Below are 18,330 nucleotides of genomic sequence, written 5' to 3' on the forward strand. Positions count from 1 at the left end.
ATATTTGGCATACAATGGGAAATTCATAGATACCTGCTCATTGAGTAAATAAATAAATTAATTCAAGTTTCATCACTCTATCCACAGAGGAAGTCCAGATTGGATAAAATATGTTGAATTCTTATTTTAAATGAAAGGATTCAAATGTTGGTGGGGGGAGGGATATTTGCCAGTAAAAAAAAAAATTAAGATACTTACCCCTTTCAACAAGTTCCTGTTGTTCATCTAAATTGCTGTGAAAATAAGAAATGTAAGTTTCTGTATTCTTAAGAAACGGAGAATTCCATTGGCATTCAATTTATATTTAATGAGAACCAACCAAGGGTGGTCTGCTAAACTCAGGGCAGTGACTAAAGCATTTTCAAACTCTTCTTTGTCATAAACTGTCGTTGTTCTTGGCCAAAGGATACAAACTCTTCCCCAGGTATTTCCCTCCCTTCTTTCACCTCTGTCATTCCTAGATCTTTCTGACCACTTTGTACTAAAAGAATAGACACACGTTCTTTTCATTGGCTATTATTAAAAGAAATCCACAACATTATTAGTGAATGTAGAAAATACTAAATTTAATGTAAACCAATCAGCCCATACTAAAAGCCTTTGATCAAAATTTCAGTGGTGACCTGAACTTCATGCTGTCTTTTCATTTTTCACTTAACTGCTTCCAAACTTGCCTCATAAATGGGTGCTTTCATTGTTATTACTATTATTATTGTTTTTCATTTTGAAATCAGCTCTTACCTGGACCTTTTCTTATGCAGATCATAGATTTTATAGAGAACGACCAGCAAGGCTATTGATGTCACAACAATCAGAAACACCAAAAATATAATCAGGGCTTTAGAGTTATCTAGGAGTAAAAAATAACACACAAGCAGAGTTTACTATTTTAAATATTTTGTTGGGTTCTTTGAATAATCACCTTTAAAGTACTTTACATTTTAAAATTTTTATTTGTCTTGAGGTTTCAAAAAAGTAAAATTCTTAGAATGAGACCAAATACAAGAAATTCCTGACTTTTCAAATTTTGCCTCTATCATTCAGAGCCAATAAAAATATTTTATATTTTAAGAGAATAATTAGACTATAGGAGAGCAATTCTCTTCCCTTCCATTAAATAGTGTACTTTTAGGAGATGCTATCATTTAGATTTAACTTTCTTTCAGTCACCCATTTTGAAGAGATCAAAGAGGTAATCGAGTTGTTATAATTCTTGGAGAGAGTCATAGTTTTGCTTTATATACAGAAGAGGGGAGCTGCTGAAGGGGATCAGAAAGGCCTCTGCTCCACAAAGATAAACTTTCTTAACTACTTCTTGAGGTAGAAAATCAATTAACCAAGGGACAAAAATTGTTTGATCCTACATATAGAATTAGACTTAACCTGAGGTGAATTTTCACTAAGGTTTAAGGTAAAACCACGCGTTTTCCTGGAGGAAGGGCAGAGAACGGAGAGTGTATTGGAAACTTCCCTTGCCCTGAGTTAGTATATGATACTTCTCACATACAGTAAAAATACCACAAAATAATGCAGCAATTAAGGGCCTCAGCTCCAGAAGCAGACGGCTGAGGGTCCAATCCCAGCTCTGCCACTTCCTGATTGGAACCTTGGCCAGAATCCTTATTATCGTTTTGTCTCCATTCACTAATTCCTAACGTGAGGTTAAATGAGTTGATTCATAGTAAACACTTAGCACAGTGTCTGGGACAGAGGAAATACTAATTATTCACTATTCACAAAAAATATTTTTGAGTCTCACCGTGTGCCAAACACTGATTTAGTCGCTTAAGTTAGCTCGGAGAACAAAACAGACAAAGAGCCCTGTCCTGGTGGAACCAACCTTCTAGGGAGGAAAGACAGACAGTTCACAACATACATAATAAACAAGTAAATGGTGGAGTAGGTTAGAAGACGGCAAAGACCATGAGAAGGAATGGGAGTCAGTTATACAGATATCTGGCGGAAGCATGTTCCAGGCAGAGGTACAGTCATAGCAAGAATCTGAAGGCAGAAGCATGCTGGCACATCCAAGCAATAGCAAGAAGGCCAGCATGGCAGGAGTGGAGAGAGTGAGGGGGGAGCTGCACTAGATGTGACCTGAGAGCGTGGCAGGGAGTGGGGAGAGGACAAGGGTCAGATTTTCAGGGTCTTGTAAGCCATTTTGAGGACACACTGGTTTTTGAGTTAAACGTGTAGCATCTGCAGGATTTTGAGCAGAGGAGTAATGTACTCTGACTTGTACGTTATACAGAGTTCTATGACTACTTGTTGAGAATGCCATAATCCAGGAAAACTATGACAGTGGTTCAGACCAGGCTGGCAGCTCTGGAGTTGGGAGAAATAGTCATATAGATTTACAATTATGGAGATCAGGAAGGCTGTGGGTGGAGCAGGCTTCGAGGAGAACAGGAGCTCAGTTTTGGATTTCAGAGTTTGAAAGAATAATTAGACATCCAAGTGGAGATGCCAAGTAGGAAGTTGGATATGCAAATCTGGAACTCTTGTACCATAAATCTTAGGAGCAAAGGTCTGGGACTGGACATAAATTTGAGAGTCTTCAACATAGAGCTGTTATTTAAAGCTATAAGATTGAATGATTCACTAGGAAATTAAAATTAGATAGAGAGGGCAAAAATCCCAAGACTGAGTCCTAAGATACTCCAATATTAAAAGGTTGCAGAGGAAAGACAGAACAGGCAAAGGAGACTAACACACGAAATAGGAAGAAAACCAAGAACGTGGTGTCCAGGAAGCCGATTTAGAAAGCGGTATTTCAAAGAGGAAGGATATCAACTACAACAAATGCAGTTGATGAGTCAAGTTTGATGAGGACTGAGAATTGACCTTTTGCTTTAGGTCCAGGGAGCACGTTGTGGAATTTGACAAGAGCAGTTCTAGCAGAGTAGCCAGGCCCAAGAGAAAAAAGAAGAACCAGCAACAGCCACAACAAGTACCTTTTTCCAGGAGCTTTACTGTTGGGAGGTATGCGAGGTAAAGAAATAGGTGGTAGCTGAAGAGGAAATAGGGTCAAAAGAAATACTGTGGTTGTTGCTGTTTGTTTTTAACATGATTGCTTCCAGAATTTGGGGATAAAACCTTCATCAGAGAAGCAGTCATCTAATCTCATCTCTCTCAAGTAAATTATTAGAATGAAAGGATGTTATTAGCAAAATAGAATATCCCGAACCGAGATTTTGCAAGAAATTGCACCAAATGATGATGAGTAATTATTCCAATCCAAGGCAATTAATCAGGGTTGGCTCTACAAAACATTAAGTAGCTACAGACTTGCCTTGATAAACTTATTAATAATAAAACAACCAAGTCTTCAGATAGATCTGGTGGCCTAAGCACATGTGTTTTTTCTCCCTTCTCTCCAGAAACTCCACTAATATTAAAGAACTGACACTGGCATAGATCCGCCGTGGTAGAAAGGAAGCTAGAGTTAGAGAGATTTCAACAAGTTTTGGAAGGTAGAAAACAAAGGAGAGGAAGCCACCAGAATAGCACACTGCAAGGGATAGATACCAGTTACTCAGAATGCCTGAGTCTCAAGTTTGGAGGTTCTATACTCAGTGGAAATGAATCATTGGACCAAAAATGGTACAGTCAAATGTCTACTTACAGAAAAACCAAACACCCCTTGAAAAGACACTCCCAGGAGGAGACAGAGGTTATTCTCTGGGAAAGTTAAATGGAAGAGGTCAAAGACTCAAGGCAAAGTCAGGCTCAGAAGAGAGGAGGGTTGAAGCCCAGGACTGACATTAAGAGGGCAAAGTAGATGTCTGCATATGAAATGGTTGGACACCTGTCCCTCTGCCCTACCATGAGAAGCACCATTCCCCCACACTTTACACTGCTACAAGGAGTAGTACACTGCTTAATTTCTGGAGATAATGAATGGCACTGGAGAAAATAAATCAGTTACACCACAAGGAATCTTCTCAATCAGTGAGTGCCTGCTAATCACCTTTTCCATTGTCTCACTTGTACTACGATCAGACAGCCAGTAAGAACCAATCTCTCAAGGAAACCCTCAACATGAAAGAGGGATGCCAAAATAATAAATCAAGCTGGGAGTTCAACATGTGACTAACAGGAGGTCCAAAAAGAAAATGGAGCAAAGAAATAAGTCTCCTGGTCATCAAGCCAATAGTTTCCAGGAAAACAAATGAAAAAGACCCATGTAAGGCCAAGGACAAAGAGGAAAACTTAAAAGTTCCAGAAAGAAAAAATACGGGAACAAAAGAATATATGCAAATATATACAAAATGAATGAGGAGCAGGATGGCATTCAAAAGTAATACTGGATGCAGGAGAACAAACCAGAAATACTTCGTAAATTCTAGATTTTTAACTTAGAATTCTGTGTGCCAGGTCAAAATATTGATCAAGTGCCAGAGTAGAATAAAGATATTTACATACATGCAAGAATTAGAATATTTTCTTCTTATACTGGAGGATATATACCAGTAAAACTAGAAAAATAAATACATGAGATTCAGATGCAGAACTTCTAAAACGGGAAACTGGTGAAGAAAACTGATGGCAGCTGAGTCACACACCTAAGGAGTCCAGATCAGAACAGGAAGAAGAGGACCCGGGAATTCAGTTGAGAAAGTGTCAAAATACAGATGATGGAATGTTACGGTGGGGAAACTCAGCGATACATTTCTAGTAGGTGTACTCTTGGCAGCTCACAACCCAGGACCTCCCCTGGAGTAGATGTCACATTAAAAAGTAAATGGATCATTTATCTCTTAGGAAAATGCTATTGTGAGCAGAGTTAATGAAACTTTTTCTGCTTTATGGATAAAAGACCATGGGATAACTCTCTATCTCGGTTGACGTGGAAATCTGATAAAGGTGGAAAATTAGCTGTGTTACCAGGTAACATTGCTACTGATAAAAATGATCCCTCATTGCCAAGCTGTATCTGGACAAGGAGGGTTATGAATGAACTCTACTGTCTTGGTGGGAAGTCCCAGCTTTGGGCACATCCCTACTGACGTGTTTGGAAACTATGTCCATGGAACTACTATAAGAGATACTGGTTCCTTCCTTACTGTGGCGCTTCTAAGCCAGGGCAGGTCCCACACCCACACATGTGTTCTCAATTCTTTTACATCTCAGTTGCCTCCGGGAGGGTCAAAGAGTAGTCCGTGAATTGCCGTGTGCACTGCTACCAGGATTCATGCTGCCAGACTTTCTTCCCAGCATGTTGTGTGTCCTGTTCTGTGTTTCTCTGAATGACATGATGCCAGGTCTGGTCTATTACAATGTGAGTGTGAAATGTCCAGTTGAGTCTACGACCCCCAAGAGTGGGTGCTGCAACTATAAATTATTTAGAAAATCAGAAAAATTCAGCGAAGCTCTTTGTCTTGCAAGGGATTCTAAAAGAAAAGTATTTAGAGGGAAATGAAAGCAAAGATATCTGGCTGAATTTATTTGGCATTTAACATTAAAAACTTTTATTTTACAAATCTGAGCAGGAAGAACTAAAACTTTATGTAGGACCTCGTAAAGCAGTTTGGAAAGTAAGCTGTTTTTGTATCTTCCCTCTTTGGGAAGACTTTGGAAAATAAAGCATTGGTGATTGTGCACGTGCGTATGTGTCTAAGAGAGAAAGACTGAGAAGTGGCAGCATCAGGAACGATCTGTAGCTGATAACACAGCACAGAGAACTTAAAATAATTTAATGTTTTCTTGCAAGGCTAACAAGTAGAGAAAACTTAACACAGTGTACTATCCTCTTCCTCCATAGGCTCAGATCAACGGGCGATGTTAGTAACTCTAGAAAGAGCAGCAGACAATATTGTTGACCTATACACAGGAGACTATAAGGAGAACCTAAAAGACAAGTGGTGAAAAGTGGTCCCTCTGGTGAGTAGAACAATGGATGGGGAGTGATGGCACATAGCTGTGATTTTCATTATTATCATAACATTTTAATTTAAGTAATTTTTTTCTAGATGCACCTTTATTTTGATTAAATATTTTTAAATATTAGTGATGAAAAAGTAATAGCCATATGGTTATTAAGGAATGTTTAGCTTAGCTTCAGTTAGGTAAATTAGAGCAGATTTGTATGAAATGCCCACTTCTGCCAAGCATACCATTGAGGGACAGAATCAGATAAATAGGTAAGCAACTCTAAACAGTACATGAAACAAACATGTTTTGTTACTAACATGAAGAAGTGTCCTAAGCATAATCATAATTTAAAAGTCTACACAGATAAATCCTCTTATGAATTATTTTATGAAATCAATCCTTTAATAATTGAATCTCCTAACTTGAATTTAAGATATTGCATTTTAATATGATGTTTACCTAGACATGTGTTTTTTTCAGACAACTTAAAATATTATATTTATGGAAAACATATAATTTAAACATTTAGTAGTTAAACATGAGTATGAATGTCAAATAGTAAAGCTTTGAAAGTGCTAATACATATGCTAATATAAATATAATATAATAAATAGCCAAGTAAAGACTTACAAGATGTTGTTTCTGAAACAGTTGTTGAAGGTCCACGATGTTCCCCATTATGAAAATAGACCTAAATTTCAGAGGTAAAAGAGAAGATTGTCTTCTAGTGTAAATTTATATATCATAGTGTAACACATACATTATTTATCATGCAATGCTGTTTATTTTTGTTAAAAATATACTGGTTAGGGGTCAGCCTCATGGTATAGTGGTTAAGTTCAGCATGCTCTGCTTCAGTGGCCCAGGCTCGTGTTTGGATTCTGGCTGCAGACCTACACCATTCGTCAGCCATGCTGTGGTGGCATCCCACATACAAAATAGAGGAAGATGGGCACAGATGTTAGCTCAGGGCTAATCTTCCTCAGACAAAAGAAGAGGAAGATTGGCAACGAATGTTAGCTCAGGGTGAATCTTCCTCACCAAAAACCCCCACAACTGGTCAGCTTTAATTTAAAGTTGCAGCTTCAGGTTATGTTGATTTTTTCACCAAATATTTTTAAAAAGAAAACACTTAACAGTGAATCAGATATAAAGAAATCTTAGCCCATTTAGTAATAATAATAATTATAATCAACAAGAATAAGTGAAACTAAAGGAACAAAATCCAACATATCAAAATATTCATAATTTAAAGTTAAAATTTCCTATTAACAGACTAATATTTTCATATTTTATTTAAAAAGAAAATTCTACATTTACTGTTTCTACGAGTTATACATAAAATTTTGTAAGGGTAAATGGAAACACTAGAATATAAGAATCACAATGTTTATATTGAAGTGATATTTAGTTCACGAAGGCTAAAATGATAAAGATTGATGCTCTGAAGTGATAAAGATTGATGCCTTAAAGTGATACGGGGTCGAGTCTACAGTATGGATGTAACTAGCATAAATACCTGTGTCTCATGATATTGAACACAAATAACCAAAAACAGTTTAGATAGGGACCAGCCCCGTGGCAGAGTGGTTAAGCTCACATGCTCCGCTTCAGCAGCCCAGGCTTTCACCCTTTCGAATCCTGGGCGTGGACACGGCACTGCTCATCAAACCATGCTGAAGTGCCATCCCACGTACCACAACTAGAAGGACCCACAACTAAAATATGCAACTATGTACTGGGGGGATTTGGGGAGAAAAAGCAGAAAAAAAAACCCAGTTTAGATATACAACGGAAACCGCAAGGAGCAAGAAAGCAATAAAAGTCTTTGGCAAAATACAAAATTGAGTAAAAATAAATCTGAATAATAGCGTTCAAAGAGATTAATGATAAATCTGGAAAATATATATCTAAGTTTTTACCCTATGGAAGATATATAATTTCTCCAGTATTCACAGAATATTCTTAAACACTTATTGTATGTTGAGCTGTAAAAAATACTTCATAAATTCCAAAAGGCAGAAATTGTAAAACCCAATTATCTTTGTAAACTAATAATTAATAGCAAGAAAAAAAATTCAAGCACTAGAAATATAGAAACACTCTCTTAAAAAGACAGAGCAATTAGAAACTCTTCCAAATTATAATTATAAAGGCTTTAGAAATTATCAATCCTAAGAACATTCTACTCTAAAAATCCACTTATTAAATTTTGTCAGTCATTGAGAAATTAGTGATAAATAATATAGACATGAAATACAGTCAAAATTTTACCAAAGGACAATTCATAGCTTTCATTCATTTTTTTTTTAGTTAACTAAAAAAAAGAGAAATGACTGGATGAAAAACACTTTCAACCCCAAAACTATTAGAACATCAAGATAGACCTACAAAAAAAAGTAACAAATTAACAATAATAAAGCAACCATATTAATTTATTAACCAGGGATCACAATGATGAATAAACTGAAAATGACTGCTCCCTCATCAAGGTGTAAATGACAGAAGCTGTGGGTAACCTGGGAACTCACTCCTTGTGACTGGCATGTGAAGTAGAGTAGGGGCAATCGTGCAGGACTGAGCCCTTGACCTGTGGGATCTGCTGCTATCTGCTGGTAAACAGTGTCAGATTTGAATTAAATTGTAGGACACTCAGTTGATGTCACAGAGACTTGCTTGATTTGGGGAAAAAAACCTCTATACATTTGGTGACCAGAAGTGTCAGACATGATGTGTTTCCTGTGAATAGCAAAAGAGGCTCACAGAGCAGAAGCACACAAAAGATCAACTAAACTCAGGATTTTTCCCCACAACAGGAGGGAAAGACTTGAGTTTTTCTATTTTAGAAGCGTATACACAAAATATGATCAGTAGACAGTGATTTTATGAGTGAGGTTTTTAAGTCTCTATGTTAGGTGTTTCCTAATATTTATTTCTACTATTTTCTAACCCCAATATACCTGTGAAAAAAAATTTTTTAAACAGGAGCTTTTTTCTTTTTGATGAAGAAGATTGGCCCTGAGCTAACATTTGTCACAATCTTCCTCTATTTTATGTGGACACCACCACAGCCTGTCTTAACAGGCGGTGGTAGTCCCACATCCAGGATCCAAACCTCGGAACCCCAGGCCATCAAAGTGAAGTGTGTAAACTTAACCACTACACCACTGGGCTGGCTCCATAACAAATTTTTGCAATTGAAAAAGTCACATTAGGGGGCTGGCCCCGTGGCTGAGTGGTTAAGTTCGCACGTTCCACTGCAGGCGGCCCAGTGTTTCATTGGTTCAAATCCTGGGCGCGGACATGGCACTGCTCATCAAACCACGCTGAGGCAGTGTCCCACATGCCACAACTAGAAGGACCCACAACAAAGAATATACAACTATGTACCGAGGGGGCTTTGGGGAGAAAAAGGAAAAAAATAAAATCTTTAAAAAAAAAAAGGTCACATTAGTCAAGACAAAAGGCCAAAGTAAATAAAATATCTAGCAGAGTAATCATCTACTGTGCATAAAATGTTGTGCTTCTTGACAAAGGAGGAATAATTTAGCTATAAGTCACTCATATGGATGGTCAAAAATATTCCAACAAAGTATTTGCTTTAAACCACTGTTTTTAGGGCGGGGGACGAAAAGTTTGGAGTCAAACTTTTAAGACTTTTAGCGTGTGATTCCATCAGACATCAGAGCTTCTCAAGCTCACGTGAGCACTGGTCTTAGTATTACTTAAGTACCACGTAATAATCATTGTCACGTCAGTAAGTCAGTACTATAGTGATTATGGAAATTATAATCATACCTCAAATATATATGTTGTTGAATATTGAAGATTTTTTACAGAGAAGAAGCAGTCTTTGCCATTTTCCTCTTTAACCCGGTGACCTCCAGTTACGACTTTCAAATGGAACTCTCTGCTGGGGCCATTACGCTCCACAGGAGCCTCACAAGTCACATTCACAGCATTATCTGAAATCAGCGAAGCCCTTAGTTTCGTGACATTGCCTGGAGCTGTCAAAATGAAGAAAGAATTATTACTGTAATCCCTTGGTAAACACATACATAAATTACTTGACAATATATGCGTACAATTTAAAGTAATTTAAGTGTTAATTTGGGGACTATGGATGGGAAGTTACGATAGCATATACGTGAAAAAGCTGTAAAAAACATCTAAAAATAAATCACCTATTCAGTCAATGAATATTAGCATATAAGCTGTCCTTGAAGCCATAGAGTTTATGTAATCCTCCAAGGAGACGGTGTAGAGTTAGAGAATGGAGAAAAAGAGAGGGGAGCGGAGAGGGAGCGAGGGGAGGGGAGAAGGATGACTGGGAAACCCCCAAGGCCTGCACACAGCCCAGGTCCTTCCTTCCTGAAGTCCTTGCAATATCCTGGTCAGCACCTCCCTGGCTGGATTCTTCAGGACCAAAAACAAATTGTCTTTGTTTTCTGTGATATCACAGAAATTCAGGAAAATAACATGAGCGTAAGCTTGAGGACCTGGACTTTTAAAATCAGAACCGAAATGACGTTAAGAGCATTTTATGTCTAGCCGCGAATAGGACAGTTTTTCTTCATGAGCCTGGTGCCAGCTCCAGTCTCTGGAGCTACAGACGGTGCCTTACACAGGGGCATCTCGTTTTCCCTGACCTAATGGAGTTATTCACCTCAGGGGCAGATCCACCTTTGGGCCTGGAATCCGTGGGGACATCATACAGGTGGCAAGAGCCAAATGCTATTGAAAGGAACCCTCAAATGGAAAACATGACATAAAAGGGTAGATGGTTCAGTGTAATGAAGAGAAGAAAATGTTGAAAAAATGTTATTTTTTTTTTTAAAGATTTTATTTTTTCCTTTTTCTCCCCAAAGCCCCCCGGTACATAGTTGTGTATTCTTCGTTGTGGGTCCTTCTAGTTGTGGCATGTGGGACGCTGCCTCAGCGTGGTTTGATGAGCAGTGCCATGTCCGCGCCCAGGATTCGAACTAACGAAACACTGGGCCGCCTGCAGCGGAGCGCGCGAACTTAACCACTCGGCTACGGGGCCAGCCCCGACAAAATGATATGTTTTATGAGGTGTTTTTCAGGTGAGCAGAGGTCAGTAAGTGAATGCTTTGTGAGTGAGACATTATTGGATGTCTGATTACAGTTAACGTTTCTAGAGAATAGAGAAAATAATAGATGATTCATTTTTATCTAGTTGGTTAGATAATTAATTACCTAAAATCTTATAAATTGTACCAGTTAATATGCCCTCACACTTCATTCTGACAATTCTACAACAATATCTGAAGAAACAGAGAACTCAAGATAATGCTATTAAATTATTTTAAACTCTAGAGGTCAACAAATGTGCCAGGTCAGCATGTTTCCCAAATGAAGCATACAGATAGATGTAGTGTGTGCTACAAAGTTCATACTTTGCTCCTTGCCACTCATACAAAGCAGCACTAAAGCATATAACATACCTGCTGCGTCTGTTTTAAATATGGATGTCTCAGCAGATCCATTACGTTGAACTTTTCCATTGACATAGGCATGTACTGATATTTTATAGTCTGTATAAGGTTTCAAATTTTTCAAATTATACCAGGTCTGATTTTCATCCAGAGGCAAGCATTTTCGACCTCAGAAAAAAAAATAGGAACATTTATTAAGTTATTAAAAGCTGGGATTACCACAGATTTAATTTAGTCTCCACAAGAAGTTATTCCAAGCCAACTCCAAACTGAGTGATTGAGAAATAAATACCTCTCTGGTACTCAGAAGCACATACAATTATCAGCAAATCTATTGAGCAAATTCAATTGTTATAAATAGACTCAAGTATTCAAATATTATGGTTTCTCATCATTAATTTGGTGCACAAAATATTTAATAAATTCAGGCACATTTGTAAAAATGATCTGTTTCCTTTCTCAGAAAACAGAGCCCACAGTGGATATTAGGAAAGTCTTGAGTTGCGATGTTTCAGAAAGATTATTTGTCAGTGAACCTTTTTCTGATACTTCAAACACTGGTATTAGCTACTGTTAGGCATTTTAGATGCAGAATCCATTTGATCACCAATAATTAGATCCATTCCACCCTACTAATTTAAGCACGACGGTAATTCATGGCAGCTGCGACAATGGGGGAAAACTTCATGCTGACAGTAGAATCTGAGCTGCTCATTGAAAGATGAGTGAGACTGCACAGGTGCACGGGAGAAAAGAAAGCATTACAAAGGAAAGAAGGAGCATTTTGAATTTACGGACAAACCCTACTAGGACAGCAGATTCTCACTGGGGAGGCATTTGAGAGATAGGACCTTGTCTGAGTGTGTTTTAACATCAAGGCAGAAGAGTTAGCGCTTGTTAAGCTGAAAAATCACTAGCCACTGACTATTTCTGAGTAGTCAAGTGACATCAAGAAAGATGCATCAGGGGCTGGCTTAGTGGCATAGCAGTTGAGTTTGCGTGCTCTGCTTCAGCACCCCAGGATTCACAGGTTCAGATCCCAGGCATGGACCTACACACTGCTCATTGACCCATGCTGTGGAAGCATCCCACATAAAAAACAGAAAAAGATTGGCACAGATGTTGGCTCAGGGACAATCTTCCTCAAGCGAAAAGAGGGAGATTGGCAAAGATGTTAGCTCAGGACCAATCTTCTTCACCAAAAAACAAAAGAAAGAAAGAAAGATGCATTAAAGGAAGATTAGAGGGACAGCATGTTACTGGCTAGCAGTTACAGTGAAGATAATAATAATACCAATAACGATAAAAAGAATGAATAGATCACTCCATGTGCCAAGCATTGTTTTAAGTGGCATACATGAATTAATTAACCATCACCATAACCCTATAGGTTGGCACTCTTGAGACCATCCAATTTTACAGATAAGAAAACTGAGCCATAGCAACATTAAGCCATCTGTCCATGATCTCACAGGAAAAGGAAGAACAGAATCTTCATGGGATCCGGGAATTGATGCTCCAGAATCCATGCTCTAGTCCTCACCACTGTGCAGACTGTGTATGTGGAAGAGAGGACAAGGGTCTGCAGTGGGGCCAAGCTTTGCCTTAGTCTTCCCTTTTCCATTCCCCTGGATGTGCCTCTGAACTTACAGAAACAGTATAAGAAAAGATCTAACATGTGCTCATTCCTTGTATCAGTTACTTATCCTTCAAATGCAAATTATAGTAATATCTCTACCTCACCATGGGATGCCAAATAGTAGGTGAGATAAAGTGTCTGTTCTAGCCTGGTTAAGTGTCTAATTTCTTAGAATTCCCCCAAGCTGGGGTTAATTGATTTTTTTTTAAGATTTTATTTTTTTTCTTTTTCTCCCCAAAGTCTCCCGGTACATAGTTGTATATTCTTTGTTGTGGGTCCTTCTAGTTGTGGCATGTGGGATGCTGCCTCAGCGTGGTTTGATGAGCAGTGCCATGTCCACGCCCAGGATTCGAAATGACGAAACACTGGGCCGCCTGCAGTGGAGCGCGTGAACTTAACCACTCGGCCAAGGGGCCAGTCCCTGGAGTTAATTGATTTACACCTGCCCAGACCCTAGGGAGAATTCACTTTAAGGGTGGGAAAATTGTGAGTTCAAGAGGGTCAGGAGGCACCCTCTGAGTCTTGGCTTCTGCCTGCTCCTTATGGGGGGGTCTGGCTGCTGGGACAATGACCGTCTTCTTACTCAGCTGCAATCCAGGTGTCAAGATGCCATTTTCAAGATCAATCTGGTTTCCATTCACTGACCTAACTTTGTATGTTTGCATATATAAGCTTACAACCGTTCGTTATCAAAATGTTTCATTTATGTAGTTATGAAGCATCTATCTTAGCTAATCTGGCAAAAGTCAAATTGTTGATTTAATTTTGAACACTGCATTGTTCAAAATATATTGCTTTGGGAGATCAAAGTTTTCAGTGCTTAGAAAGGTGGTTCAGAATGTTCATTTCCATTTGCCAAGGGATTCAAGCTTTCACTGAAAGGCCAAAATACTTGATCCAAACATCTTTGCCTCCCCTATGTGTTTGAACACTTTTTCTCAGGACTCTGACATCAGAAGCACAAACTGTATGGGACAAGTTAAGGACTTATTTCACTTAGTGCTTGAAATTCATTTTTTCTTTGGGCAACAGGGACAGGCCCAACCTTCAAGTCATGAGTATTGCACTGGAAATGGCTAGAAAGACACTGGCTTCCTCATTTGTCACTTCTCTTTTTAGAAAATACCTCAGGAAATCCATTAATGACTTCCCAATTTGGATTCTAAAGTATCTTCTTGAACACTATGCCAAATAGTATAAACCCGTTGATCCCCAAAGGATTTTGTGATGCCAAAGAAAAACCTTTATCCAAAATAATTTCCAGCAACATCATTGTGATTTTGAAGGGTGCACACTGGTTTCAAACTTTAGAAAAACAGTCCTTTGAATGCAACAAAGCACAGAAATCTCTTCCTCACTATTGAGGAAACTTCATCTTCATTCAGCATCATTAAGTTAATACACAATACTGAAATTCTCCCAGGTGTCTCATGCTAAAAACGTACACAACACAGTAGCAAAAAGAGCACAATTCAAGCTGTTGAATTTGAACATTTATCTTAAGTTCTGTGATCCTTAGTTGCATCATATAAATACGAAAATATTTATGCATCACTCCTCTCAGAGTTATTATTGAAATGTTTAATAAAATCTTAAAATATTATAAAAACACCCTATAAACAGAGGAAACTAAACAAATGTCAATTACATTTTTCCTCTTTTAATTCTTAGCTTTCAGAGACACTGAAATGATTAAATTATGAAATAATGAAATGAAATTTAATACCTAATTGAAATGTAATGTAAACTGCTATATAATTCATAGGCTTTTTTCCTGTGGATTTTCAATAGCAATTTTATTTGAAATAATGAGAGTAGTTAAAAGAATGGCTTTAACAATGCTGTAATCCTGTCAACTCTCTGTGACTTCCATAAAATGGAAGATGATCTCATTACGGCATAAGTTTGAGATGAACGAGAGAATAAAAGCAGAGCACACTTCTCTTTAGGGTAGCTGGGTTTGATTTCTGTAGGAGAGAGTGGACTGTGCGGGATGCTTCCAAAGAGCCCCCTAAAGAGGGTCAATATGTGATCCAGGGTGGGGGATTCAGTTACCAGTCAATGGTTTTGGAGAAAACAATGCACAGAGTTCAGATATAGTCCAGCAACCCCTCCCACCCATCCTGTTTGAGTGTTATATTGAGACAGCAAAAAATTTGGGCAGCACTAAAGAAGAAGGAGCTGTACTAGTTGCAAATGACAACAACAACAACGACAAAGTTGTCAGACTGCTAATCACTAACTCATTACATCCTTCTTAGCCTAATTATGCAAATATGGGTTTTTAAAACTGTATAGAATACAAGGCAACAATAATCATTGCTCTGTGAATTTCCACCATATACACGGGCATACAAACTACTCTGTAGTAAAGAGAGTGTAGAAAGTGAGAAATACTGCAAAGTATAGTAAGTAGAACATTCAGAGAAGAGAAAAGAAAACCAAACAACGTCTTCATATGGGAACCAAGCAGCAAGAGTTTGTACAAGAGCTGGCCAATGAGGCGAGAGTATCTAATTGTCTTGCTGTTTCATCTTCCTGTAATTCCCATTTTTCCTTTCTCACAGACCTAGCTTTTGAAATTACACTAACTTTAAATACATTGCATATAATTCTTCTCCATAGCTTTTGAGTCCTCTTATGCTAATTTGAAAACTACATGGGTATTTAACTTTGCATTAGCTGTTTGATTAAGATTCAAATAATCAGCAAAAACAGTATGTTATCAAAACATAAAACAACATGCTCAATATAAATGGCTTTCTACTTTTCAAAATTTGAAATTTATGTCCATGTCCTATCTACCAAACAAAGAGATGGAATTCTGTGAGATAGCTCAATCCTACCTAAAGCTATAGATAAAGGATTAGTGAGTGTAGTAAGCGGGTTTTCCCAGGTGCCGAGGCTGCTCTGAGATGGTCCATTCATGATTACTCTTTCTACAAGCATTTTGGCTATTTTAATTTGTCCAGAAGATGTTTGTTCTCTTAAAGAGGCTCATTTGGAGGACTCATAATTGAACTAGTCATAGCACATTTTTTGGACTACATTTATCTCTGCAGAAATAACATAGACCTAACTAGGTCTATGTTCCAGGATTCCACCTGCCATCAAACTGGCCTCCGTGAACAAATGGGTATAAGTTCGGTTTTATTCACCCAATATTTTGTGTCTATCAACTGGAGCAAGTTTTGGAAGGTGTATGTTTGTTTTCTTATTTGTGTGCTTGAATAATGAGTTCAAACCAGTGCAGTAAAGAGTATTACCTTCCAGAAACTTCTTTTTCTAGGCTTTAGAGTGTAAAGACTGAAACTAAGACAAATCAAGAAAGACAAGCAAATGTTGGAGATGTTCCGGGCTGTCATTTCAGGGGCTGGAGAGCCCAGAGCGAGTGAGGGCAGTTCTAAAATCAAGGCATATAAGATGCCCATCACAGTCACTATGTAGAGAGCTCCATGGCTCACTAGCGCAATCTACATTTCTAGTACTTTCCAATTCTTGAGTTCTCTTTCTTGATATGGAAGTAAATTCTACACAAGTTACCTGAAATATTATGACAAAGATAAAAACCATGAAAAGAACTTTGAGGAGGTTCCCAGGAAATCACGATGTAATCTGCACCTTTCTTACTACAGTCAAGTTTTCCAGGCTTTTCTGGAACTGTTAAAAGAATAAGAATATAAAATATGAAAAACAAGACATATAGAAAACATTGTTCATATTATAAACATGCATCGTTAATAACGACATTTTGATTTTGGGCAATGAAATTAAAAGATATCTAGCTTTATTAAATTTGCTTTAGAAGTCATTTAACAGAGTAACTGTCACTACAGGAATTTAAGCATTCCACTGAGATATCCGAGAACCCCTCTTCCCCTCATACATATTATTATTAAGCTATCTTGGGATTTCTAGATTTCACTATGCTGAAAATGTGTCATTGGTAGTACTGGTAAATTTAACAGTCATTATTTGGAGCAGCACTTGTCATTACTTCCAGTAACTAGTCATCAGAACTTGAGATGAAGAATGTAATAAATGCCCAAATCAAATTTATGAGGTACAATTTATATGAAACACACCCATTTGAGGTATAGTTTGATGTGTTTTGACAAATACACTCATCAACATAACCACCATCACAATCATGATGAACATGATTACAAGAACATGAACATGATGAAGACACAGAACATTTCTATCATTCCCCCAAATTTATTTGTGCCACTTCCCAGTCAACTCAGCTCCCCTGCCCAACCCCAAACACCCGCTGAACTGCTTCCTGTTACTATAGATTAAATTTGTCTTTTCATTCATTTCATATAGATAGAATCAAACAGCAAGTACTTTTCATGTCTAGCACATTGCACCTAACACAATGTTCTAGAGATTCATTCAGGCTGTCACGTGTCAGTAGTTTGTTCTGAGTCGTATTCCATTGTAAGGATATGCCACATTTTATCTATTCACCCAACTGTTGATGGACACTTGGGTTGCTCCCAGGCTTTTGGCTACTATGAATGAATCTGCTATGAATATTTGGGTAGAATTCTTCATGTTATATGTGTTCTTTCCTCTTTGGTAAATACCCAGAGTGAAATTTCTGAGTTATTACTTCACATTCTCAGCAACAGTATCGTCTTTTTGATTTTAGCTATTTTAGCGTGCGTGTAATGTCATCATCATCTCATTGTTATTTTAATTTGCATTTCCCAGAGGACTAATGATATTAAGCATCTTTTATGTGCTTATTGACCATTCATATATCTACTCTTGTGAGGCGTATATTCAAAAGGTTTGCCCAGTTTTATCAGGTTACTTGATGTCTCATTTTGTAGTTGGAAGAGTTCTCTACATAGTCTGGGAAAACATCCTTTGTTGAAAAAATTAATTATTGGTATTTTTTCACAACGTGTGGCTTGCTTTTTAATTTCCTTAATGGTTTTACTCAAAGACCAGGAATGTTCAATTTATAAGTTAGATGAAGTCTAACTTATAAAATTTTTTCTTTTCTGATTCTCGCTTTTCCTGTCCTAAGAAATCTTTGCCTATACTAAAGTAACAAAAAGATTTTTTTCTAATGTCTTTGTCTAGATATTTTATGGTTTTAGCTTTAGCATTTAGGTCTGCATCTCATTGTGAGTTAATTTTTCTGTTTGTTGAGAGGTAAAGGCTGATGCTCATTTTTTCTTCTATAAGGTACTTGGATCATTTGTTGAAAAAACTTCTCTTTCCCCCCACTGAAATGCCTTTGCACTTTTATGAAAAATAAGATACACTTTTTCTGGGATTTCATTGACTTATAAAGACTGTCGCAATTTTAGTACTTAACATCCAAAAGTATTGGGTTTTTCCAGT

General features: G+C 37.7%; 1 protein-coding gene across 11 annotated transcripts in view; it reads right to left on the reverse strand.

The window, feature by feature from the left end:
- The window catches only part of PTPRC (protein tyrosine phosphatase receptor type C), a 117,186-nt gene that overhangs the window by 26,192 nt on the left and 72,664 nt on the right, over window positions 1-18,330 (reverse strand). For all 11 annotated transcript variants that reach the window (XM_014829307.3, XM_014829305.3, XM_014829300.3 and 8 more), the window contains 6 exons: window positions 16,513-16,629; window positions 11,340-11,498; window positions 9,673-9,881; window positions 6,505-6,565; window positions 742-850; window positions 199-233 (listed from right to left, as the gene is read on the reverse strand). In XM_014829307.3, coding sequence (XP_014684793.1) covers window positions 199-233; window positions 742-850; window positions 6,505-6,565; window positions 9,673-9,881; window positions 11,340-11,498; window positions 16,513-16,629 — 690 coding nt within the window. The remainder of the gene's footprint in view (window positions 1-198; window positions 234-741; window positions 851-6,504; window positions 6,566-9,672; window positions 9,882-11,339; window positions 11,499-16,512; window positions 16,630-18,330) is intronic.

This window comes from Equus asinus, chromosome 30 (genome assembly GCF_041296235.1).
Source record: "Equus asinus isolate D_3611 breed Donkey chromosome 30, EquAss-T2T_v2, whole genome shotgun sequence".
Taxonomy (NCBI): Eukaryota; Metazoa; Chordata; class Mammalia; order Perissodactyla; family Equidae; genus Equus; species Equus asinus.